Source organism: Mercenaria mercenaria, unplaced genomic scaffold (assembly GCF_021730395.1).
Source record: "Mercenaria mercenaria strain notata unplaced genomic scaffold, MADL_Memer_1 contig_2259, whole genome shotgun sequence".
In the NCBI taxonomy this organism is placed as follows: Eukaryota; Metazoa; Mollusca; class Bivalvia; order Venerida; family Veneridae; genus Mercenaria; species Mercenaria mercenaria.
Window position 1 is genome coordinate 44483 of NW_026460307.1, and position 27137 is coordinate 71619.

Consider the following 27137-nt stretch of genomic DNA (forward strand, 5'->3'; position numbering starts at 1 on the left):
CACCATATTCCAGCATGATTGTCGTCATTTTTAAAATGGCCCACGTATTGACTACCCGACTCACATTTGAACACAAAACATTCTTTATATTCTATCGTTATATATTGTTATAACATGTCTTTCACTGCTTCGGGGCTGAGATTCCGCGGGAGTCGAAATATTTTCAATGTGTGGGAGCCATTCAGTTATAATGAAAAAAAAACCATAGGAGACTTAACACCCAACAATAGAATTAGAGATACAAACTTCGTAATGGAGTGTCTTCGAAATACATTTAATACCCAAACGTTTAAAGCAATCGCCCTCCTAAATCCATCCATTGCAATGTTTGCAGCGTTTTATTCTTACGCTATATGCACCGAACAAAGGAAGTCAAAGAAAAAAAATAAACCGCAACATGTAACGGTTTTGAACAAAGTTTGACAGAGATATCTATTTACTTTGCGCTAAGCAGTAGTATAAGTAAGAACGACAAGTTACTTGGAAATATAGCTGTTTATTTCAATAACAAAAGAATATGGATACATTACAAAATAATAATATAGTTAAAAGTTACATTTTATTTGTTTATTTTGTTAAGAATTAATTTTAAATTTTGGTTTAGTAATGTTTGCTAAATTATCTAGCTCTCATATTGGAAAATTTTCTGTTAAAGAGCAAGATAAATTGCATTCTCTTACGCAGTGGTAAACAGAATAGAGACCTCTGCCATCACAATTTTCTTATTAAGATTTGAATTTTATGAATCGCTTATTTCATCATTTGATAATAGATTTTAGTTACTTAATTTAGAGAGACTTAATGTTATTGTGAGTGATGAAATGCAAAAATAAAATCGAAAATAATAATAAATAATAATATTTGAACTCCTTTTCAACATTTAGGTGATTTTCATGGTCAGTTGCAGTATGCTTGATTTATGTGTAATCAGCCTTAATAGTTTGTCTTCCCAAAAGTCTTATCAAGAATTTGGGACATAAAACACTGTGATCTGATTACATATATCGTGAATAATATACTCTCTAAAACGGAATATCAAACAAAAACAAATTAACTTTCCTAATAATAGGACTTCCAAATAATAGTGATTATTTTCGAATGAAAATAAATCCGAAGTTATTTAGGCCAGGAATTATCTAGTTTTTTCTCGTTGGTATTTTTAGATAAATGCTATTTTTAGACAACTTGTCATTACATATGTATGCCATTTGGAATGCTTCGGTTTCAACAGCAAAACTATCTCTGACGTCACATTATCAATTGCAAACATGTCAGATGAAACAGACACAAAATTCTTTTAATTAAATCTGATTTCATCTTGTGAAATTAAACTATCGGGCCATGTAAATTTGTTCAACATGGGGAAATGAATGGTTATAATGCAGCTTGAGCTTAAGAGACTCATTCAGTATGTAAATGTTACAATTTAACTTCAGGTACATATAAATTGAGAACAATATAAAAAATGTCGAAATGAAATCATTATTTAAATCGACAAGTGCCATCAAACATTTAAAAGGTTACAGCGTGAAAATAATGAGAAGTTGTGGTTAGTTGATGCGTAATCATTCATATAATTTTTCTGTGACTGAAAATAAAGGGTTCGTTATTATACAATGTATTGTGATAAAATGATTAATATACAGATGCCAATTTTGATATAATGCATGTTCTTTAAGCTTTTTGGTAATATTGAATCACATTTGTTTTCTAATTGGTAGTACGACTTAATTGGTAACAATGCTGTTGCTTATAGAAGTTTGTGGTTTTATAATAATATTTTCATAAATATGATAATTTTATACATCCAATACATAATATGATAATGAGTTAACATGATATTATCTTTCTTGAGTAAAGTAGCAGTTTGGCTGTCAATCCAATGATTCAGAAATATTTTATGTATATAAAGGTTAAACTTTGATAGTTTATATAACAAATTATCAGTTTTTAAACCGACATGGATTTGAAAAAACTCAGTTCTGGATAGCGACTGTTACAATAGGAACCTTTCATCAGGTCATTGTAAGTTTGAAATTTCTAACATATGGAGCATCTAGATAAACTACTGGTTATGAATAGGCTAATTAGTTAGCACTCAGATTGTTTTACTGTTGGGTGTGATACCTTGACAGAGATAAATCGGAATGCCAGTATCAGATTTACATCACGAAGGGTCCATTTCGTCTAGGGGAACTATTTTGTTCATTGTAATGAGTATACTACTTCTCCTGGAATTTTTAATACAGATGTTAAATGAGATATTCAGGATTTGGACTGAGTAATTTTGATATACATTTAGTATAAATTTACATTCAGTAAATTTAGATAAACTGTTACCCGGCTTTGAATTTTGGGGGATAAATTTATAAAGTAAATTTATTGTGGCGGAAAATTCTGACAGCCGGAGATCATTTTGTTAAATGAATATTCTAGCAATTACTTTGCCGGGTCGTTGGTCTTACTTAGGTGGAATATTCTTCGATCTGGTGAATTTGCTGGAGTACATTTCAAAATTTAGTTTTTTCTGTGAGCACTGGGTTTTGCCCACAAGCTGTTGCTATGCTTGATATCTCCTATGTGTCTCTTTGGCATTGTAAATTTCCTTTCGATAGGACCGAATATTGATATAGTGTTCGCAGAAAAATGCTAGTGTCTGTGTCGTATTGTATGGCAGAAATATTGGTAAATTATTGTACGTGTATTGTACATGGCTGAAATATTGCTAAATTATTTACGTGTATTGTACACGGCAAACATATTGCTAGTCCGTATTGTGCACAGCTGAAATATTGCTAAATTATTTACGTGTATTGTACACGGCAGATATATTGCTAGTCCGTAGTGTGCACGGCAGAAGTATTGCTAATTTATTATACGTGTATTGTGCACGGCAGACATATTGCTAATTTATCATACGTGTATTGTACACGGCAGAAATATTGCTAATTTATTATACGTATATTGTACACGGCAGAAATATTGCTAGTCCGTATTGTGCACGGCAGAAGTATTGCTAATTTATTATACGTGTATTGTACACGGCAGAAATATTGCTAGTCCGTATTTTGCAAGGTAGAAATGTTGCTAAATCAGTGCACTTTTGTTGTATTGCTAGTCCATATTGTATGGCTGAAATGGGTGTGAAATTATGGTACGTATATTGTACATGACAAAGACTGCAGTGTACACGGCAGAAATATAGCTATTGTCCGGATAGATATATTTATAGGGCTGCAGAAATTTTGCGTTAAGTTTATTCAAGTGTGCAGGCATGATTGGTCCTCGGTTGTTTTTCATTACATTGTCTTTCCTGGATCATTTTATGTGACAAAATTCAGGCTTACATTTAGACAGAAAGATGCGGCCACAAATTATCCAAACTTGTTAAATTGAATAATTTGCATAACTTGAAGTGGTATTGAATCACCAATTTGTAAATGAAATATTTGTCAGTGTTTGATAAATTAAAAGGAACTGTATTTCAGAATTTGTGTTTATTATTATTCTTATGATTCATAATTCTGGTCCTTAAATAATCATCAAACATGCAAATAAAAAATTCTGACAATACATTTTAGTTAAAGATCTGGTTCACCAGTCCTGAATATAGAAATTACAAGCAAAACTAAGTTATGACTTTCTAAATTCTTCAATTGTTTATTTCAGAATTTATCCCACAGTTGTTCAGCTAGAAACGGTTTAGCAAGTTTTCGTCTTAATTCCTTGAGTATCATCTTCTTCTCCAAAGTTCTCTTGGTACACCGTTGGACCTGTGATATGAAATTGGACAAAACTGTTAATGATTATTTACTGGTATTCATGTTCTTTCACACCATTTATGATAAAAATAATTTGATGATCAGAATGGTGACCAAATAGGGACTGGTTTGCAAAAAGTGTAATATTTATAGCAGTTGCTTACCCTTGATATTGGTTTGGTTGGTAACAATGAATACAGAGTTCTTCAGGTAGATATTGGTATATTAGATACACTAATAAGTATGCTTAATTCTGAAAAGGACTTACATTTCTACATTTCAGAGTTGTTTTGCTTCTCTCCTATGTTTATAGCATCTACCGCGTCTATGTATTTAAAAGACATAGCTTTCAAACCACCTTTCTCAGTTTGCATTCGTCTTCGCCGATACGAAACCACAACTATTGAAATGATAATGCCAATTACTGCTACTGCACCTAAAATAATGCATACATACCGAATATACATTCCTTCATCAATTTTATCCAGAATAAATGCGAAGAATGACTACACACAGCCTCAGATTAACATGCGCCCTTCCACTTTATCCAGTTATGTGTGAAAAAAAACTAAACTTAACTAAATATCATCTGTTTGATAGCAATTACTGTCTTAAATGTTGTCAAATTGTTTATATGACAATAGAATCTGCTATGAAGCGTTGTTTGGTGCACCTGGTAGAAGTTTTAAGACCTGCATTCATATTTTATCAAAAGAAAAATACATGTGTGCCAGTTTTTCAAAGGAAAGATACTTACTAGCAACAATACCTGCGATCACACTCCCTTCAAGATAATTCTGTTTAGGAGCTGGAAATACAATGGGCAGTTATGCAAACCATAAACGTTAAAAGCTTTGCCAATATAGCGGAAAGACAAAAATCTTAAATTGAAATCCAAAATAGACCATCTAAAATTGTTAACATATAATTATTTCAATCAGCATCTTTCTCCAGTTCAATTATTTTGCTTATATTGTTAACTAAGGAATTTTCAGTAACGTTATTTCTGTAAATTGATTTATTTGTATAGACATGGAGATTCATGAAACATTCTGGTATTAGCAAAACTATGTTGCAAAAACATTATTTCTACAAATTGAAGATATGTTTTTTTATATATCTTTTTGTAAGCTATCTTGCCAAGGTCCAAATGTAACATGATAAATATAGCCACCTTGTAGCAGGGCTTACTTGTAACAGGATGCAGTTTCAGTTACACATACAATACATACACTTTACATTTAGATATCAGTTATTAACATTCATTTTAAAATGTTTACGTTATAATAATATGCACTATATGTCATTGATAGATGATACTGTATGTCGTTATGCAATTACATAATAAGTGTTACCAGTTTGAAACTTGTAAGGCTGGGCTGCAAGTTCTGTGCCTCTGTACCCGAGTTTAAGAGAAATGCTGTAGTCATTGTCTGGCTCAAGTCCGACAAGGTCAATAAACGTTCCTTCATTGTGAACATGTATTACTTTTACTCTTCCACCTGAATCTACCACCACCACATCAATGTCAGCTCTACCGTAACAAGACGCTTTCTTAGGTAAGTCCCAAACAAGTCGTACGCCGGTTGCAAGATTCTTTTCTATATGAATATTTGTCGGACCGGAATCTGCAGTTTTAGAATTGCAAAATTAAAGTGTAATGTAACAGTCAGAAGGCAATATACAGTTGTAAACAGGTGCATTTTAATACTTCGTTGTATTACATGTACGTTTATTTTTAATTACAAAAATAATGACCAGTTCTTTTGTAACATAAATTCTATGATATCGCTTTTTTTACAAAAGGTGAAACGCTGTAAGGTTAAGGACATACATTTGATGACTACACAGCAAATTGTTCGAAAGTTGGTGACATGAGACTTTGTTCCTAAATCATAATATTTTCTACAATGCTTTATTTTTTTTTTTGAAAGTTACCGAACATCCTAATTTTCAACACAAGGCCCGACTATGTTCAAAATCAAAAGGATATAAACATGTTCTTTAGATAATTTTATATACAAATATGATTACTATGTAAATCGATATCGAGAGAATTTTATTTAAATTTGTTTTTCCTACTGAGAAGTGACTAATGTCGTTTTCTAAAACTCTAAATTGCAAGTAATTACTGATAATGAATTAGCCGGAGACAATTTTTATATCTGACATCTCCTGTAGCATGTTATATTACAACACTGACTAAATTACCCGATAACTTTAAAAGGAAGATACGTTTATGTTGCATGTCTTGACGAGCTAATGTTTGACAAATGCTTCTTGGAAACGAGGATGCTGATATTGCAGCAAAGAAATCCTTTTATTATCACAATCTAATTTGAAATTACCACATACCGATTTTAGGCCCAATATAAACAAATACATTTTATCTAAATGGCAGTCGTCATGGAACCGTGCTTCATTCAATAAACTTCATGATATCAAACCTACTCTAGAGGAATGGCATCAAGGGAACAGATCTGTTCGCAGGGAGGAAGTTGTTCTTTCTCGCTGTCGAATAGGTCATACCCGTTTGACTCACTCTTACCTTTTGAATAAAGAAGATCAACCCGAATGTGTACCATGTCAAACACCGCTAACTATTAAACACATTTTAATCGACTGTGTGGACTTTGCTACACAACGCAGTACATATTATGACGTTCAATCTTTGAGAGAATTATTTGACAACGTTTCAGTCGGAAATATTTTATCGTTTTTAAAGCAGATAGGAATATATCAAAAGATCTAACACTTCTTATTTTTATTTACATCTTGCAATATTATTATGTTTGCAGCTGATATTTTAACACACACGTACATACATTTTTACATTACTGTTTTTAGATATGCTTTACATTTTTACATGGATGCTTTTAGATATGTTTTACATTATTCATAGTGTTCTTTACATTTTTACATGGATGTTTTTAGGTATGCTTTACATTTTTACATCAATGTTTAGGCTTTACAGTTGGCGTTTGCAATATGACTTCTTCTCGGCGATATATGACCATTTTGTGTCGATTCGCCGTAAAACCCAACTCACTCACTCACTTGCTTATTTTGCAATGTTCAATCACTGTAACTTTAGGTTTTCTGCGTTAGCGAATTTCCAAAATGTAGTCATAGAATAGCATTCACTGTAACATTGGTGAACATCAATATAACTGCTTTGTCTTTTGAATAACCTTGCATACCAAGCAATTATTACAGCGATACTGCTGAACCCCAGTCTAAATGCTTGTTTTTTTATTTTCATTTTTGCTTAACATATTACGCATAAACATTTAGTCAAAATTTCAATTGGTACAATATTGACGATACAAAACATTTGCTAGAGAAAATATGGTTCTATAGAATATGGACCAAAATGACGTCACGTTTTACAGATTGTGACGTTCACTCGCCTGTTCTGACTTCTGAAACAAAACAGTGAGAGTTGTCTCCCTGTATGCATTTAACACAGCAAACACATTCAGAGCAACACACCTCAAAGTAGACCCTGTTTTCAAATGAAGGCTGACATGTTTTTATGTTGTCAATATACTTATCTGTAAGTTTTGAAATACCAACTTACATTCCTCTAGACCACCCAAATCTGTAAGACGTCTTATCTACAAAGAAATTAAAATTTATATTCAGAGATAGAGATGTATACGTGATGGCTCATTAAATGCGTAACGTACAAGTCCGTGACCAATATTTGTGTATGTAACAGTAACAGTAGTTTGTCGAGACCAAAGGAACCTAAATACATCAACAGGAAAATGACGTAAGAATTAAATTTCTACAATCTCTTAGCGTTCACCTGAACCAACATGTTCTTCTCAGCCAACAGTTCGTTCAGCCATATAAAGACGCTTTGAAAATCTAAGGCTTATCAATGACGGTGCTCCACTCTGTTCCTTAATGTATTTTTGTTCTTAGACTGGTTGTCTATTCATTATAAATATATACGCTGCTATGCGGTTTTGTCTTAAAAGGCTGTTTTCTGGGAATATGGCTAATCTTATTGCATCCTTGTCTCTGTTTGTATCTGATATTCTTTCAAACTTTATGGTTATCAGAGATAACTTTAATGGCCCGCCTGCTTAGCCTAATAGCGCAGATATACGAATCGCAGGGTCGTGAGTTCGATCCCCGAGCGAGGTGCATGCTTTCCGTGACAATCTGATAGAAGACACTGTGTTTGGGATCATTTTTCCTCTACCTCTGATTCATGTGAAGAAGTTGGCAGTTACTTGCGGCAAATAGGTAAGTACTGGTACAGAATTCAGGAACACTGGTTAGTTTAACTGACCGCCATTACATAACTGAATTTCTATTGAAAAACGGCGCGATAAATTAAAAACAAATGAAATTATAGAGATAGCCCAAATGTCATGTTGCTTGCACTGATTTTAATCACAACTTTGTAAATATTAATTTTTGTTGAACTACACCCATATACTTGCTAAAAGGTATGTTTGTACCATTAAAAGAAAATGTGTAAGAAGAGTCTTTGAAATCAAAAGGGAAACCGAGCAAAATTATAGCACACTCGGTTTGATTAGTCTGTTCTTGAGAGGTACTACCAAATTAGGATAATTCTTTAAATTGGTAGTCAGTCCAGTAATCAAAGTAATGTTTCGGGTACTTACATTTACTGTGAACGTGTCATAAAGTAGAGCCTGGTTGTAAACATTGACTTCTATTCTAGCTGATTTGTTCAAATCCTCTTTCGGCACAAGAAACCGGCAGTTATCAAAATCAAGTGTTTGTTCTCTAAGAAAACACGTTTCTAGTACACAGTTACACATAGGATCTTGAATACATGCCCTCGTTGCCTAACATAAATAGAAAAATCTCATGGTTTGTTTATAATTTTTTAGTTATTTTCTGGCATAACTTTTCTTTAGATATAATTAAGTACACAAGTTACTAGATTGTACTTTAAATGAAACCAATATTACTACAACAAAATATGTACATAACTGTTAGACGTGGTACTTGAAACGACGGCATCTTTCAGTAAGACAAATTCTTAAGACTTATCACCCGGTAAATGTCAGAATTATTTCATGGTGTTTTTTTAGTTTACAGCATTTAACGTTTAATAGAATTTCATTTATATAATTTCTGCAAAATCGAGCAAGAATTTACGAAGACCATAGGTGCATAAACAAAAACTGTATACTCAATTTAAGCAACTGCTTGACAAAAAAATGCATACATTATTCCGACTGGCTGGCATGGCCCCTTTCTCAAGTGCGATGGTACTGTTTGAAACAAAGAAACTGTATTCTATCCAATGAACACCACTCCCATCGTCAGATGCCACGAAGGTGATTCTTAAAAGAGTAGCAAACTGAACGTGCCTATATAGATATCTATAACTAAAAAACTTTTTATAGTGACAAAAACCCTACAGATAAAATCTCAGAAAGTCATTATTAATTACATTAAATAAAAAAAAGTATTAACATATTCTGTTTGTACCTAATACAAATGCATGCTTTTACATACTGACGTATACCAAATTTTGGTAGTACTTGAAAAGTCAAAATTGAAAGGGTAAAGATTTTTATGTGATGAAATATCTTACTTTGCAATACTGTGCAGTGATTTTGATTAAACGCTGGATGCAGTTTGTACTTGTTTGGTAGTTTGCGTACACGTAAAAGCTAGAATTGTGTCCATTGGACACGGACGCCCCCCGCATATTGTGACATCCTCTTACTAGCAAAGATTTAAGTACAGACCATCTTCACATGAAGGATGTTCTACTAAAAGTTTGAAGCAAATTGTATTCAGAGGTTGTGCAACTTTGAATCCATTCCTTGAAAAAATGTATTAGGAGTTGAACACACCAAATTTCTTGACTTTAGCCTATTTGGAAAATTAAGACAGGGCCATAATTCTAGAAAACAATTAGCTACAGAAAAACATCCATTATTTATAGCCATCTTCACATAAATGTCCTTCATCTATTAAACTGTCAAACATATTCTTTCAATAGTGTATTTGGAGTTGAACACAATTTTTCTCTAAATTCTATATTGCAAAACTAACAAAGGGTCGTAACTGTGATAAAAATAGACGCAGCAAAAGTTCTTTCCTTTACGGTCATCTGCACATCAAGATTGTTCTTCTGAACAAGTTTGAATCAAATCAGGAAAATAGTGAGAGAGGAATTGGGCACACAAGGTTTTTCTCTGTTTTCTACATAGCAAAAATATCAAAGGACTATAACTGCAGTAACAATAGTCACAGAAAAAAAGCCTTCTTTAAAGGTCATTTGTATATCAATCTTGTTCATTTTTCAAAGTTTGATGCAAATCAGGCGTGTGGAAGGAGCTGGATACCTACGATTTCGGGACGTATGGACAGCAAGAACGATGCCCCCACATAAGTGTGGGCCATTAAATGCATTATAATATTATTGATACAATAACAGATTTTCATCACAGTCATGTTCAAAGGTGCAACCACTCAGTGCATAAAACTCATCCTCTACAAGTACAGTTGCAGTGCGGCCTGACAAGGACAGAATGAGAAAAAGCCCCAAGAACAGAAATAGAGAAATCTTTATTAAATACAGGCATATCCTTTCAACTAAGACCAGCTCTTTGCGAATAGACAGCCTAGATGTTTAATGTGTCTTGTGTACAGTGTAGCAATGATACATGCAAAACCCTCGTTCTTGGAAGAAGAAGAACAAGAACTGGACTTTTAGTTGGATGGGTGACACTCGTTAGAATCTCAGAACTTCCAGTGCATGGACCGGGATTTGAATCTGAATGGACAATCGATTGTGTTACCTCTAGACAAATGAACCACAAACATATTGCTTTCTGTACGTTACAAAAGTACCTTGAAAAAGGTTTCCATAAAAATTGTTTTCAGCTGCATGCAAGTGATAGCTTACTACGCACTTAACGATCGAGTACATACCTAGATGTGTGATTATGTGTACCATTTACTAGGTTTTCATGAAAATTCACACCAGCTACCCTTGGCGGAGTGTTATCAATGTGGACTTCAGTGTAGTCGGCTAACGTATGTTTCATAATGTCGGTAGCCCGAACCCAAAACCTGACAAAACTTCCATCATGTAGCATCTCATTCACTTCGTAACGTTCAGATAAACTATGCGCCTCCCACCCCGATACAGGAACCTATGTGTTATAATATTTCTGTCAAGAACGGATTGAACATTTATACAATGTAAAATTGAATGAAGAAAAAAAGGTACACAAGCTCAAAACTGTTTTAGGTATCCTTGTAAAGTAAAGTCCGATTAAAAGCAAAATGTAAATTTGACTGGACTTCTTTTTATAAGCAACATGGCGTTACATCTAGCATATGTAGTCACAACAGTAAATGAAATAAAATATTTAGGCATTCAGAACAGTATATAACGATATATTTACCCGTCTATCGTCTGTGTACACTTTCTTAGTTTCAAATTTGACTATACCGTGTATATTCGGAATGGCATTTACGGTCCTCATTCCCTCATTGTCGTCCATTGATACATATCTTAAAGGAAAACCACCAATGATTATTAACCTAAATTTAATTGATAAACAATATTATTTTCAGTATCATCTTCATAGTAAAAAAGGTAGTTACGTTCCAGAATATATCTTTACAAAAATTGAATTTGCACTTGAATTGCGGCATCATCGTTTAGTGGATGCAGCTTTTGTCAAAAAATACCACGATAAATTGGTGCACTTACAATGTGGAGAAATAAAATGCAAGGCAAATAGTTTTTACAGAGGCCAGACTTGACGAGAAGCGCCATAACAAAAGTTTCAAACGTTTCAATTAATCGAAGTTTTTATCATTTTTACAACGCGTTTAGAAGCTTGACAGCGGTTCTTTGCAAAAGATAATATGCCAGTATTAAAATTTTAGCTTCAAACATTGCAGCTATTGATAAATATGTGAAAAGTGGATTACATTTCAAGAATAAAGTTGTAAGGTTCAGTCGCGTCATGGATTAAAGAAAAACAGTGACGGTCTTTGGCAGAATATCTGATTAAGTATCGCTCTCAAAACATATGAAGAAGTTAAACTGACTTTTTACTTCTGAGTATTCCATCATCTTCCAGATTGACAAATTGCGTAGGATACGGAAGAACTTTATTAAGAAGTTTTCCTTCTTCATACATCTTGATCACGAAATGATTTTTCCAGTCTAAGACGATGGGTGTCTTTTTTCCATTCTTGGTCGTCTGCCAGAGGAACCCTGTTTCCAGCACAGCAGTACTAACATGTATTCCTCCGTCACCGATGTACATGTCTGAAGCGTTTATTGCATTTCCTAACAGCATGCCAGGCTTTGTTAAAGATAGTGTTGATTCGTTGTCATACAGAACCAATCTTCTTGCAATTTTGGAGTTGTTCGCCTTGTCAGACGCTTGAAGAAGTATTGAGTACATTCCTGAATGAGGTGGAGTAAAATGTGGAAATTCCACTGACGTTGTATTGAAGGTCTTGAAGTAAAGAATTGGCTTTAAAGGCTCGGGCTCTGTCAGATCACCATGAATGTTGGGTTTCAGATGAAAAACTTCTAGGTAGTAGTAGGCAATACCAGATAGTGCGTCAAACCATCCACTCCATGTTATGTCGATCTCGTTCTTGGAATTAAATTAAAGTATTGTTAACCACACAAGCGAGTTTGTAATAGGTATTATACCAATTTAAAAGCAATATTAACTGTATATCTATGTCTTTCCATGCACTATTTTTGCAACTAGTTTATTTATATAACATTTAGCTCTATTAAATTCTTAGTCAATGTTCTATTACGATTGTTTTCAATAGAAATAAAACTTATCTGAATGAGAAAATGCAACTGTGTTATACCTGCGTTACATCTTTTCCAACATAGATAGGTTTTTCTGCTGCACTACAAGTGGTTTTAGAACCAGGTTCTGAACAATGGACAGGAGACATAAAGTCAAATCTAAATTCTACTGTCTTTTCAATGCTTTGCCCTTTGTAATGTTGACGTGTGTATGCACGATTATGATCTTTGTCGTATAGCTGTCGAAAGCCGCCACTCTTTGTCAAATAAGTAACGGTTAAACTGTATAAAAAGAGGATTATTAGTCTTTTCTTTTCTAAAATTAACACAACAATGCTTGTACATTTTTAAACTGCCAGTTGAGTAAAAGTTTTTAGTCAATCTGATGCTGATGAACGTTATGGGAAAATACAAAATCTATTCATATCATTATTTTCCGTGTCTGAAAAGGTGCCATACCCTTATGAATAATATCAAACATATACTTAGTAGTTGAGGATATAAATTTAACTAGGTGCTGGTTTACAATGCAACATTTTCATTTCATACCTGCTTTGTTCATTAATGTCTAAAGGCAAAAACATCTAAAATGAATAAAACTTACATATCATTATGTTCAATGTTTATGTTATAATTATCTTCAATTATTTTGCACGTAGCAATGTTTTCTTCTGGGTTATCATCTGATACTACCGGACATCTAAACAAGTTGCTGAAGGCAACAAAACGACTGTAACCTAAAAAAAAGGTCTAGTGTACGATAAAACTATCTTATAAATAGATATAAATGTACTGTTCTTTATATATAATGTTTTCTTTGTATTCATTCTATCTACTGCTATATCAAGATAGCACTTGTGACGAATTATTCAACAGAAACATTACCCATTGTCATTTAGATGTGCATGGCGGAGACTACAGGAATGTTTCAGTCTCAACAAATTAAATGCATAGTGTCTGCTTTAAAGGTGCAACTTTAGTATCTTCAGCATCACATACATTATTATTTTTCAATAAAAATGGCGACGTTGTTTTAGATTTTAATGTCCTAATTCGACTTGACACTTTCTGTTTATAGCAAGTTCAAATGTATCTAATTCAAGTATGCAGTTCCACGAGCGTTTACAAATTTAAATCCAATGTATTTTGTCTTGTATCGAATGAAGTAAGTAGTTACCTTCTAAGTTTGAAATCAAACGTTTCTAGTATAATGAGAACAGAATTTTACGTCTTCCGTAATTCTACTTTGTTGATTTCATCCTAATGTTTCATTATTGACTCTTAAATGCATTCGAACACTTCTTTAGCAGTTTGGACAAAGATTTGTTAAAGGGCATTTTACACATCTTTTTTAAAGTTTTGGCTGCTATTTTGGTCATCAGAATATTGTATGCTATTGCTTATAATGTAATGAGGCTTATAGAATCTTACCAGGCCTTGGGTGCTTAGTGTGTACAACACTAACTGCACTATAGACAATTCCAAACGAAAAAGACGAAATATAGTTCGGTGCTGTTACGTTGTCTGCTAAAGCTGGATAAAGCGACCGCATTGAAAAATTTGCATAATTAAACAACTGTTGTTTTGACCAAAACGTGTCTTTACTAGCGCTGCCAGAACAGGGGGTGCTGAAAAAAATGAAGTATTTAATAAACCTATCGTAACCTATACTGCAATGAAAACATATTTCAGATGATAAGGAATAATTCAGTTTTGGCTGCTGGGAATGTTACGAAACATATGTCATTTGTATAATAGATAAAAAGGTAAGGGTAGATTTCCCGGAAGCACAGAGCACCTCGGGTTACGCGCCTCAGGAATACTTTCACGAGGTTGTAAGTCCAAATGCATTATTATTCGACGCAGTGTAAAACCGATTTAAATTTAAATGCCTATTATTAGTTGATTTTATTGAAAGCCACTGTTCAACCATTCATGACACTAAATTACTTTTTTTAAATCGGACCCCTATTTAAAAGATTTGCCATCCTAAAATGTTTCTTATTTAACGCGGGTTATCGACCAAAGTCTCAACCTGGAATGGATGGAACAATTTGTTTCCAGCCGAACCCACGCTGAACTCTATAGGCTATATACCAATAAAAGAAATTGTTCTTTGTTTCATATAATTTTTTTCGGAAAATGTAGAAATATTACATCGCGGAATTAAGAAGAACAGTTCAAACAAGAATCCAAGCATAAGTTAAATCCGCCATTTTGTTGCCATAGAAACAAATAGTTGGCAATTTTTATAAACCGTTTAAATTTTCATAACATTTTTATTTCAGAGACAATTTATAAACTTTTTTCACTACATAAGATATTTTCGGAAGATCTTAGTACCTTTCAGGTGGAAATAACATTTAAACAACGTTTCCTTCCCTTTCAACAAATGATGATTGCTTAATTAACACAGGTTAATTAAATATATTAAGAACACATCTATAATAGTAAGCTTACTTGTAATACAATAACTCCTTTTGGTCTGATCTTCTAAATCTGGCCAACGTTGTTTCACATTCAGCAATTTGTGGCAAACTGTTGAGCACTGAAACTGTGAACAGGCAAGATATGTAGCGGATATATACGCACAAAATAATGTTCGTCATATTGGATTGCAGAAGGTCGATATTTTTCAACAAAAGTGCCCACTCGTTGTGAAATAATGTTCGGAGTAATTCTTGAGGTTTTCCTCTACCATCAAAAGCTCTAAAGTTACCTCTTGATCTATAATTTTGTCGGTGTGACGTTAAACAATAAAAAATCAGCAAACAACAACCCTTTACAGTTGCTTCTTAAAGAATGAATGACACACGGCATTAAGTAGCAATGCTATTATATAGTTTTATGAATTATGACGATACATGAATTTAAATATAAATCTGGTAAAGTCATTATAATAATAAATGAAAAAGGCAACTGAATTAAACCATTGCTCTATCGTTGCTCAGTTAATACCGACATGCTCAAAGTGTTGATCCAGTGCCATAACTACTAACAATAAAATCTGTGAAAAGAATTTTCGAAGCCTAGCACGCTCTTAAATAACATAATAGTGCACTCGGTTTGATCCAGTATGTTCATGAGCGTTAATGAATTGTGCAATACTTGTCTCACCCTATTGTACCGACTTAAGCGGATTTCTATTAAAGAAACAAGTGATATTTATACACTATCATACATGATCCCTAAAGAAAAGAAAATATAAAACCCTGTGTCCAACTACGGGAAGATATTTCCTAGCCGCCATACGGCACGAAACGACTAATGTTGTCATGCTCAATGAAATCTGTGGAAAGATACTTTGGAAACACACAACACAAGTCTTCAATATTCTAATATTTAGAATAAAATTTAGAATTAAAATCTATCATTAATCTTTCAAATCAAACCTATCAAGACTTATATTTTTGTAAAGTGTATTGTTCAAGTAAACAAACTTACACGTTAAACATCCTGAGCTTGGGTCGCTGAATCCTTCGGAACACTCACAGTTATGAGGATAGCTGCATTTGCCGGGGAAACAGGGTAATTTGTATGAGCACAGTGCTATGGTACACAATATGTATGGATCAATATATATTGTTGTAGAAAGTTTATAATGAAATATACATAATAAATTAAATAATGCTGATACATACCCTGAAAAGCTTTAAAATACCAACACTTACTTAACTCTAAATAACTTCTTTTCAAAGCGTACACTGTGTTTTACTTGACTAAAACAATGCCTGTTTGCATAAATGTGTGTACTACAAAAATGGTTGTACAACATTCATAATGATTTCTGGCAGAACGTTTTAAGGTCTTCATTTTTAAGTATCTCGATTTCCTTCCTGCGCAAGTTAAGCATATGTGTATATAACTTGTACAATTCAACTGAAGAAATAATATATTATTATAAACATTTTTGTTCTTCACGACTTTCATTTGCAAATCTGTTATACAGCCACAAGTTTCAAAAGAATACCATCCTTTTGTGCTAAAAGCAATGTATGCTTTTTACAGGATAAATGCTAACATTTAAAATTCATTACGTTCATATTACTGTCTTTTCGGTACTTTTTGATTCTTTTCTTCTTTTCATTATACTGGAATAAACTTCTCTTGTACTTAAAACAACATAAAAAGTAGCAAACCGCCATCTAGAAAGCCGATGTTGTGTTAAATTGGTTGTTGAGTGTTAGATGTTATGAGAGAAAAGGTAATGAAAGCAAACTATGTAAACGACGTAGAGAGTTTCGAAAAAATATGTTCTTCTGTCTCATCAAAATGTAAGCATTATACCCGGAGTTACTAACGGGGACATGAGAACAATTTTTCCGTGTAATAGTCGATGAAATTGACCCTTATTTTTTGCCATTTTAGCTCGTGGAGACCAAAATTTCTACTTCTAAGAAGCGTAAAGACATTGAATACGATTTTGGTAACATATTTGAGTTACGCGCTTCCAATCAAAAGGAAAAAATGTTTCATACTTTGCGGTCCGCTTTTGAACTACACCATTATCACAGTCAGTGCATAACGTTTAATCACACTTTATTTACCATTTAAAGGCAAATATATATATATATATATATATATATATATATATATATATATATATTGTAGCAAAACATAGGTATATAACTGAAGGAAAACATAGTTCGGTTCTGAACTGTCTGAAGTTTATAGAATTGAAAGAGGTATTCCAATTATTGGAGTATGACCTACATGTCTGACATTGTGCTCCTGAATGCGACGATGGACATCTACATGTGTCTGGGCTTATGCAGGTGCCGCCGTTGTTACACGATGCCGAACAAATCGCTGTGAGGATATAAATTGCAAGTTTTTATTTTAATGTGTCAACACAAAGTAATTCAAAGATTTTTAAAGAAATATGGAAAATACGTCTACAATAAGCCTGTATCGGCATCGATGTAAATCTAGGGTCCAGACAACATGAAAATATATTCTAGAGAATAAGGCTATGGAGAATATTTTCGCTTAAGAACACGCTTCTGGAAGTAAAGTAAATTTGGATCTATAGATCTTCAGGCAACACAAGTATGCAAATTTTAGCAAAAATGTAGAACTGCGGATTGTAAACGAACATAGCCTCAATATACCAGGCCCCGTTTCTGCATTAATGCCGTATAACATCTGTTACCGCCTCGGTAGCCTAGTGGTAGAGCGTCCGCTTTGAGTGCGGGAGGTCGTGGCTTCAATCCCCGGCATCGTCATACGAAAGACGTAAAAGTTGTACTAGTAGCTTCCTCGCTTGGCGCTCAGCATTAAGGGGATAGAGCTAGGACTGGTCAGTCCTGTGTCAGTATAATGTGACTGGTATATTATGTCACTTGTCTACGGCGTGATATTCCAGTGAGGCAGCACTATAAAGTTGGGCATTGTGCTCACTGCTATAAGTAGACACCGTCGTTAATATGACTGAAAAATTGTTGAAAAAGACGTTAAACCCGAACACACACACACACACAAATATTTTGCATTAAAAGACCTTTGAGATGAGTTATTAGATGTTATCATTTTTAGAAATAAATGCATTACTTATTCGAAGAAAAACGTGTCATGGAAATAAAGATTTAGAAGTTTAAATCATGAATAACAAAGAAACATACGAGTGTCACAATCGGACCCCATCCATCCACGACAACACCTTGTAGCGGTGCATGTGTACGACTTCTGTCTGGTACATCTTGCCCAACCACTGATAAAAGACTTTATATGATTAGTCTCTCTAGCAATGTGTATATATTTGTCAATGATAAAAAGAACAATATGCATTGAACTTAACATTCCTTAAGACCAGAAAATTCTGACACAACAGCATGTGGTTTTTACTACAAGTAAGGTATAAAAATGACATAATGATCATCTACAAAGCCTATATACACATCAAAAGGCAATATATACCGACCCCATTGTGGAGGTATGCATCGCTATACTACCTGGATCCGTGTAATGCGAGAATATCGAACCTCGAAGGCTCTAAGATTTGCACGGGCTCAGGTTAGTACTACAATGTGCTAAAACAATCAAAAAGTGGATGAATGAAAATAAGCTCAAAATGAACACTTCCAAAACCGAGTTCATCATGTTTGGAAGTAGGCAACAGCTCTCTAAGTGTGTAACTGACAAAATATGCATTGTAGGTGATGAAGTGAAATCAGTGAGCTTTATTCGATATCTAGGTGCATACCTTGATGAAAACTTGAATCTAAAAGAGCATATAAAACGAAAGTATAGAACAACAATGCTCAACTACTTCAGAATAAAATATATCCGGAAATATCTTACCAAAGAGGCTACCGAAACCCTTGTGCTGTCATTGATGATATCCCATTTAGATTATTGTAATATCATTCTGTATGGTATTGCTCAAAGCGAAGTAAACAAAATGCAACGAATTTAGAACATGTGTACAAAACCTGTCCTAAATCGAAGAAAATATGACAGTTCCGAGCAAACGCTCTATGATCTTCACTGGCTACCCATCAAAGCCAGAATCACATTCAAAATGCTCACCTACATGTATAATTGTTCAGTTGGAAACTCTCTAGAATATCTTTCTGAACTTCTCATTAAACAAACACAGACAAAGAACTTGCGTTCTTCAAATTCCGTTACTGGGTGTTTCGTTGTTCCTTTCCAAAAGCGCAAAACGTTAAGCGACAGAAGTTTAGGTACGTTTGGACCTAAACTCTGGAATAAATTGCCTCTCGAAATAAAGAACTCAGACAAAATAGATGCTTTCAAAAAGAAGTTGAAAACTCATTATTTTGGAAATTACTTTGCACACTTTTAGAGACTGTGACTGTGATTTTTAAGATATTGAAGTAACTTGATCTGTATGATTTTATTGTGTAAATACATTCGAATATGAACTATTTTATCACAAATACAAAAATACAGTTGTTTGTAATAACTTATGGACATGTCGCAATAACCCACTTATTCTTACTTAATAACAACACAGCTGTCTTACTCTATCTTAATATTCTAATATTTTATTAATCTTATTTGATGCCTTTTGTTTAATGCTTACTAAATAGTTTATTACCAATGATATTTATGCTTATTTATGTCATATGTCATTTAAAATGTTTTAATTTTTGACGTATTTTTATGTATTTGTAAAACGCCATTGAATATGCTTTACGTAAAAATAGGTGTTTAATCAAATAAAACAGTTTTAGTTTCAACGGTTGGCAGTTGGCGATGCATACCGATAACGAGGCTCGGTATATGATGTACAAACCAAGAAGAGCAGTCGGAGATTTTGGCATACCGAATGTGAAACATTTATGAATATTATCACACTAATCGATTTAATGAATTACGTCATAATCATGATCTTTACCAAACGTAATTGCTTCTATCCCGTATTTAAGAAATTGAATATAGCAAAAGAGTGTTTTAACAATATTTATGCACGATGGGCGGTTATACGTCGGGCGTAATAATTGCAAGAGGGCGCGGCCCGAGTGAAAATATTTGTACGACGTATTACCGCCCGAGTGTATAAATAGTGATGAAACAATCTTTTGCTATAAATTATTTCGATTCTAATATGTCCTTTATAGATATAGAAGCGCTATTTCTTGGTCGCAACAAAAGCTTTGATGTCACCGCACGTTAACGTGACGTCATTCTAGCGTAAGTGTGTTTTAGCAGAGACAAGTATATTAGAATTGGTGATAATGTACATTTTTTAAACATTTGATGAAAATGTCACTTGCATGCAGAAAACAAGTTACTACTGGTAAAGAATCCATAAACGTGTGTAGTTGTAACTCCACTGTTGCACGAACGTTATAAAGCCAACCTGCTTAGCTCAATAGGGAGAACGCAGATGTACGGATTGCGGGGTCGTGAGTTTGATCCTTGGGTGTATATTCTTCGTCACGACTGATTAAACCAGACATTGTATCTGACATGTTTCCTCCTCAACCTGTGATTCTTTAAAGGAGGTTGGTAGCTACTAACAAAGAACTGTTTAATTTTGGAACGAAACCGTGAAACACTGGTTAAGTGAAATGCCCGAGGTTAACGTCCGTCGTAACAGAACTGAAAAACTGTAAGACTGTTTATTAACGGCACTCAGCCCAAAACAAATTAAGTAGATGTATAACCGTTGCAGATGGAAAATGTTTTATTTAACATCAAACCAATCAGCTGAACAATCATCTTTCCTATAAATTACTGTTTGCTAAAATAGACTACGAGTATCTTCAAAGCAGAACTATGTTGCTTAGTCGGATTAAAAAAATATATATATCATTATTCAGCGTTATGTTAATTGTTTATACATTTTTCGTATTTTAAAATGGTTGTTCCCTAATATAAGTATTAGATTTAAACTATTGGGAACAAATTAAAAATTAGACATACACCTAGCCTGTTAGGTTAGTTTCGTAGGTAGATCGCAATTCTATGATTAGAAAGGACGCACGTTCGATGCCGAGGCGCGTTGTGGGTTTACAAAAAGATAGTACATCATTCGTCTTCTACCTATGTGGATAAATAATTAATCAGTTATATGCGTAGAAAGACTATGAACATTTGTGGAATCTTGAAAATGGCCTCAAACAGTATATCTAAAACACTGCAATCCCTCTCACTGACCTCTATGAATATGTAAAATACGAAGTCAAGATCCTACATAGTATTCGAGTTATGCTCTAGATAAGGTTTTCGAAAAAGAAGATAACTGGAGAAAAAAACAGGATAACCTATATTTATGATTTCTAGTGTTACGGCAGCCCTGTCAATATGTTTAATATGAAGAATAGCGTTCTCAATATGCCTTGGACAAGGTTTTAATAAAAAAGGAGATAATTCAAAAATTGAACCACCTTGTTACTGCACTTTCTCTTAATACTATCTATTCTTGTATTAAGTTACAGCTTTGTATTAAATACTTATTGAGGTATCCTCCGGACAAGAAGTGTGACGTGCAGACGGACAGATGGAAGAAATAACGAAAGGACAAGGTAGCGACTTTATGCTCCCCATTTTCGGGGACCATAACAAATGTTGCATATGCTACAAAAAGGATTATTAAAGTTTCCACACTAAATATATGCGTCAGTGTGCCTCGTATTCATGCCCTTTTCAAAGGTGTAATATTACACAGGCAATAATAAAAAGACTCGTAAATATTTTTATTCAAATCTTTGCTATATTAGCAAAATAAACACATTTTTATTAACAATAGTCACTTACAAAACGCCACAAGATTTGTGTGTTTGTTTGTAGCATGTCTCTGAATATATGCAGTACCCACTGAAAAGAGAAACAATGGATATTAAATGGCAACTTTTGACTTTATTCCTCTGTCAATTTAGCTCTTGTTCAAACAGCAATGTTTAAAAATTAAAAGCTAAACTTTTCATATCAGAATAAACAAAATCGGGTTGAAAAATCCGGATTTTAAAATACTCTGATCAAATATATGACCGATGCGAGTCAACATAGAAAGAATTAGCTCTTCATTACTATAGAAATAATAACGCAAATTGTTTCGTCATAAACTGATCAGAACGTATGACACACAAATAAATGATAGGTCTTAGTGCACTCTTGTCTTAATACAGTCGCATATTATTTTTCCCAAGGCTTTTTTAACATATCTTATTCGTTAGAAATATATTTGTCCTTCTTATTTTCTTATGATTAATGTTTTATTTGAAGTATAGTGGTACAAACACATGCTCAAAAGTCCAAAAGGTGTTCTAACACCGTGATGAAAAGGAGTAAGTTGTTATAAAGTCATATTCAACACACTCTACTTTAAACGAACATTATATAACAAGAGTAACATATTTCAATTAATCTTTAACGGATTATTTTATCATTTAAATTTGTAACGTAAATAATGATAATTAGATTTCTTTCGTTTAACGATTCAATAAATCAGTACGCCGTAAAACCCAACTCACTCACTAAATCAATAGAATTACATAAAACACTTACCCTGCTGACAAATTAATCATACATACTAAAAGCAATATAACTATTTGAAAAAAAGTCATGCTTTCAATTCAGAAACGATTGGAAGTATACGTGTGTACATAATCTAGGGCATCTTAGATTATATATATTGTTAGAGGATTTACAGTTCGGTTCAATATTTGTTTCCAGAGACTTGTTTTGCTGGGTTTATCGTCACAATGACACAGATACAGGTCATACGATGCGACACCCTAAGTTTTAATGGGATGGAAGATCCAATGTATCCCTTAGATTTTTTTTCACGCACAGGTTGGCACCTGGAAAGAACCACCGACATGACGTTAGCCATCTAGATGACTCCCTAATATCAAAGGCCTCTACACATGAAGCGGAGGCCCCTCAACGAAATATTATCATTATCATCAGTAAAAGTATTCATAAAATTAAATGTTGAATTCTAAGTATACTTTCTAAATTAATAAGTATAAGAATGAACATTGTAAGAAAATACTGAATACAAAATAAAGTTACATGGTAGAGAAAAAAATGCTGTCAGAGAAAGCTTTTAAATTGTATAAATTAATATTTTGTTATTCTATACAGTTGGTAAAGGCCCTGGATATTATTCGTGTGAAATAATGACATATGGTATGCATAAGAAGATATTATTTTCTTGCACATCGGACTGGCGTTTCCGGTGATTTTACCCATGCCGGCAAAACCCATCTGGCACCCCCCATGCCAGATGACTCTCGTGCTGTTAATGACAACTAGTGGTTCATGCGCTGATAATATATTGTTTATGTAAAAAATCGATAAAAGCAGGTACCTTGATAGTTTCTCTCCGTTCCTGATTGTATATTTCTCGATTCAAAATATGTGAGTTTACCGTATGAACATAAAGTTACGCTACAAACGATAAAACTAAAGTGGAACTTTGTTATTGTGCGTAACGCAAAACATCATGACGTCACTTCTGTTTACGGACGTTAATTTCCCGTGCTTTGTGTTCATTCTCTACTATAAGAAAGAGTTCTACCTAAGTATTTCTACGTGTTATTTGAAAAACACGGTATACAAGAAAAATGATATGCCAGAATAAAATGTTAGCATGTACATACGATAGGCAAGCCTCATTATCGCCCAATGCGCAGGTGCCCTCGGGACGGATATTTCTATCCGATTCGTAAATACATGACAGATATTATTAATAAATGACTATGTGCGTTTAAAATTTAAAAATTAATGAATTGAATCAAGTAGCTATAAACACATACTTGTTTAATTATAAGACAATTGGTATTTAATATTCATATGATAGGCACTGTAACTGCGTTGTCCCTAAAGAACTTAAAATGATGTAGCGAGTGCTAAAAGAGCAAGGGAAAAGTACCAATATGGATCTGCGTAAATTAACTGCATTGTATTAGTTCACACTAAAAAAGGGTCTTCAACATTACCAATATAATATAAACAATCAAATTTAATCATCCTTCAAGTAGCTGTTTACGTAACCCCTTACTCGACAAAGGCCTTTGAATGATAACATTTAAACATCACCTGGAGACTATATAATTTTGTGTGCGGCTTGACATGCAGTATACTTCAGCTGACATACATAATTATGATGCTATTTACATATATTTCAAAGTTGTAAACAAAAATAGAGGAAGTTGTACAGAAGTAGCGGCCTAATATGTTCTGACTGATTTTGTTTTCAATAAATATGCATTAAGGTATCCCTTATTAATTGATTATCGTAACATCCACATGTACATTACAGTTAGTGGTTTTATTCTCGAAATTAGCCTTGTACAAAACGTATAGTTTGTAAAATCAGCACAGTCCTCCAAAGAAAGAAAGGACTTTCTTCGGGTTAGACCAAATTATTTACAAACGACTCGGAATGTAAAGAAAGGTCTATATAAGTTGATTAAAGTTACAAATCTGGGTCTGGGAGAGGGGAGGGTGCTGGCACTTTGGAAGGACTTGGACTAGGCTGTCTATTTATTCAGGACGAAATTTGTTATTCACAAATAAAGCAACATGAGTTCCTTCTTCCAAACTTATTTGTTGTATTTGTAGATTTATCAGGTATTCAGTTTTCAGATTATGGGAATCAAAAAGCGAAAACGAAACTTTTTAATGATGTTATCAGAATTGTTGCAATTGTATTATCAGACAAATCAGTTAAAAGAAAGAAGAAACATTTCTATGACTAAACCATACGTCTTACCAAAATGCTTGGCCCTTTTGTACTTGTTTATGTCATTGATTCAATCAGTAGCTTTTTTCTGTGACATGGCATTTGTATAGTCGACTATTATACTTGCTGTAATACAGTTATGCATAATCAACAATAGTATTCTTGCACTTGTAGTCTATCTTACTTAGTAACAGACCTGTGTGTTTGAATGTCCTACAAAAATTAATGGTGCTGACCATTGCTCTTCGTGGCCATTTCTCTCCCACTGGTGTTTAAGATTGGAAAATGTGACTGCTACGCTTGAGAAAATAAATTATAAAAAGGGAATCATATCCAATAGGAGAAAAACACGAAAGTCTACAGCAGTGTATGCATAGATGTGTAAATTATTAAATTCTCATGATATACAGACATACTATAACGTATATGTAACATAGAAGAAAGAAACAAACAAACATGTGGACATTGCAATGACACTGTCAAAAGATCCTTTGGAAGCAAGGAATGCAACCAAGAAGAAAAAAAGCAGATTCGGTTTGACTGAGTCTGTTCATAAGAGGTAATGAAATGTGCAACACCTCTCAAGCCCTCTAGCATCGGCCTAAGCGGAACTCTATCACACATATGTTGAATGGACTCCATGATCCCAAAATACCAGAACATATAACAACACTGAATCCCCCGCTGGGGTATAAACCTGTTAGTACTTACTATTCAAACTGTCGCTTAACGTACGTCCGGCAGGTTACGGAGCTATGCCTTCCGCGATGATGTTCATTTGGGTAAGTGCTGAAGCAAATATTACTTGAGAGGTATGTGTCAATATGTAGCGAATTGAAACAATCTTCAGTATGCATTTATCATTTGCTCAGTTTTAACATATATTTTCTGGTCATCAGCAAGGATATGTGTATACTCAGCCCAAAACATCTTGAAAAGTCTGGGTTCAAAATTGTTAGCAGTAACATTAGTTTGATTAAATACACAAAAAAGTAGCATCTATATTGATCAACATATGAATATTTTATAAGCATATACCGGTATATTTAATATTATCTCAAATAAATTGTCTGTCAGAAGACATATTTGAACATATACCATTGTAAAATATAAAAACATTACTTAGAAACAAACATTATTTTAAAATAAGCAGTTAAAAGTGTTAGTCCAAACCGCAAACATCCAAAGAGATTAAGTCATCCAAACAGGTGTACACTTGTTATCTAAACCGTTACATTCATGTTTTCACGACACTATACGTTTTGAGGGCTTATGAAGCTAAAGTGTTATTTACATATCACAGATTATGCATACTTATACTAGAGATTATCATATACTACATTTACATCCATTTTGTCCAAATAGTTTGATTTTATAGATAATAAAAATGAAATTTTGGAGCATCTGACGCAAAAATGACAATTTCTATGAGTTTATAAGATATATTTATGCTAAATACGATTTCGATCACCATGTCAGTCCGGCGATTACTTCTTTGGACCAGTGAAAGTGAACAGAGTTTGGTAACGAAACGTGGCAGGACATATTAAATATCTGTAGAACTTACATGATCGTCCGTGGTTTTTTGCTTTGAGCGGCCATATTGGACAAATTCAAACACACGGCTACCGTTGTAGTTATCATACGATGTTTATTGAAGCGAGCGAAGAGCAATGAAATAAAAAAGAGTAAATAATCACTTGTTTCATGTTTAACACCAGATCAAGTGTGTTTCTGTTCATAAGCTGGATTTTTAAACAAAGGTATGTGGAGTAGCATTCAGACAGCAATGTCTTTGTATTATTGAATGTTTAATGTGTGATACATACAATAAAAAGTAAGAAATATATCTGCGCTATTTTGGAATGTCTTATTTATCCCATTTCACTGAACAATTTTCTCTGTTCGTGACATTAGACCTCTTAACCCTTGAAGTACTGGACAACATATCTATTGCAAAAGCAGATCAATGAACCTGCTAATCTGAGGTGGAAGTATTCGGTGCTAAGTCAGCAGACTGCGTTTTACTGTCAGAAATGAAATGAAAATACAGCACTTGTTTGACTATACAAAGTATACAAAAACAAATGTTGACGCTTTTTAGAGCCATATAAACAAATGTCTATAATTTCTGATGTATCATCATGTATCATCTTTTACATCACTCAGACCAAATAAAGAATGTTACAACAATCAACAAAAACCTGCGTTTGAGAAACACACATGCATCCAGCGGGTTTTACTTGACTGTATCTGTGGAAAGATTCATCTTATTGTATAGCGCAGCAACCCTAAACAACTGTAAAACTGGAGCTCGGGGAAATCTCAACAACTGTTGCTGGAAATACTTTCCGTTCGTTGAGACAACAAAGGCATAGGTGGTTACCATTTTGTTACGCCCGATTTTTAAAGC

At 33.7% G+C, this 27137-nt stretch overlaps 1 protein-coding gene and 1 long non-coding RNA gene across 2 annotated transcripts; both read right to left on the reverse strand.

Annotated features, from left to right (window-relative positions):
- Positions 1-4033: 4033 nt before the first annotated feature.
- Positions 4034-13450, reverse strand: LOC123538248 (uncharacterized). The gene is made up of 12 exons (XM_053533342.1): positions 13447-13450; positions 13166-13298; positions 12621-12843; positions 11832-12391; positions 11177-11285; positions 10698-10921; positions 8977-9094; positions 8405-8590; positions 7342-7378; positions 5117-5389; positions 4519-4569; positions 4034-4197 (listed from the first exon to the last, which is right to left on the reverse strand). Exons 1-12 carry the CDS (start codon positions 13448-13450, stop codon positions 4034-4036), a joined length of 2082 nt encoding a protein of 693 aa, XP_053389317.1.
- A 546-nt stretch (positions 13451-13996) lies between these two features.
- On the reverse strand, positions 13997-21834 carry LOC128552309 (uncharacterized). Its single transcript, XR_008369037.1, has 4 exons — positions 17275-21834; positions 16006-16110; positions 15022-15115; positions 13997-14189 (listed from the first exon to the last, which is right to left on the reverse strand). It is a non-coding gene; the product is annotated as an uncharacterized LOC128552309 (long non-coding RNA).
- Positions 21835-27137: the final 5303 nt, after the last annotated feature.

Bases quoted from the DNA above. Each gene is read 5' to 3' on its own strand.
- LOC123538248 (XM_053533342.1), bottom strand. The intron at 8,591-8,976 runs GTATGCATTTTT...TATTTATGTTAG, and splicing joins TGCCAGCCAGTCGGAATAAT to GCAACGAGGGCATGTATTCA. The intron at 7,379-8,404 runs GTAAGTACCCGA...ATTTCTTTGTAG, and splicing joins ATGACACGTTCACAGTAAAT to ATAAGACGTCTTACAGATTT.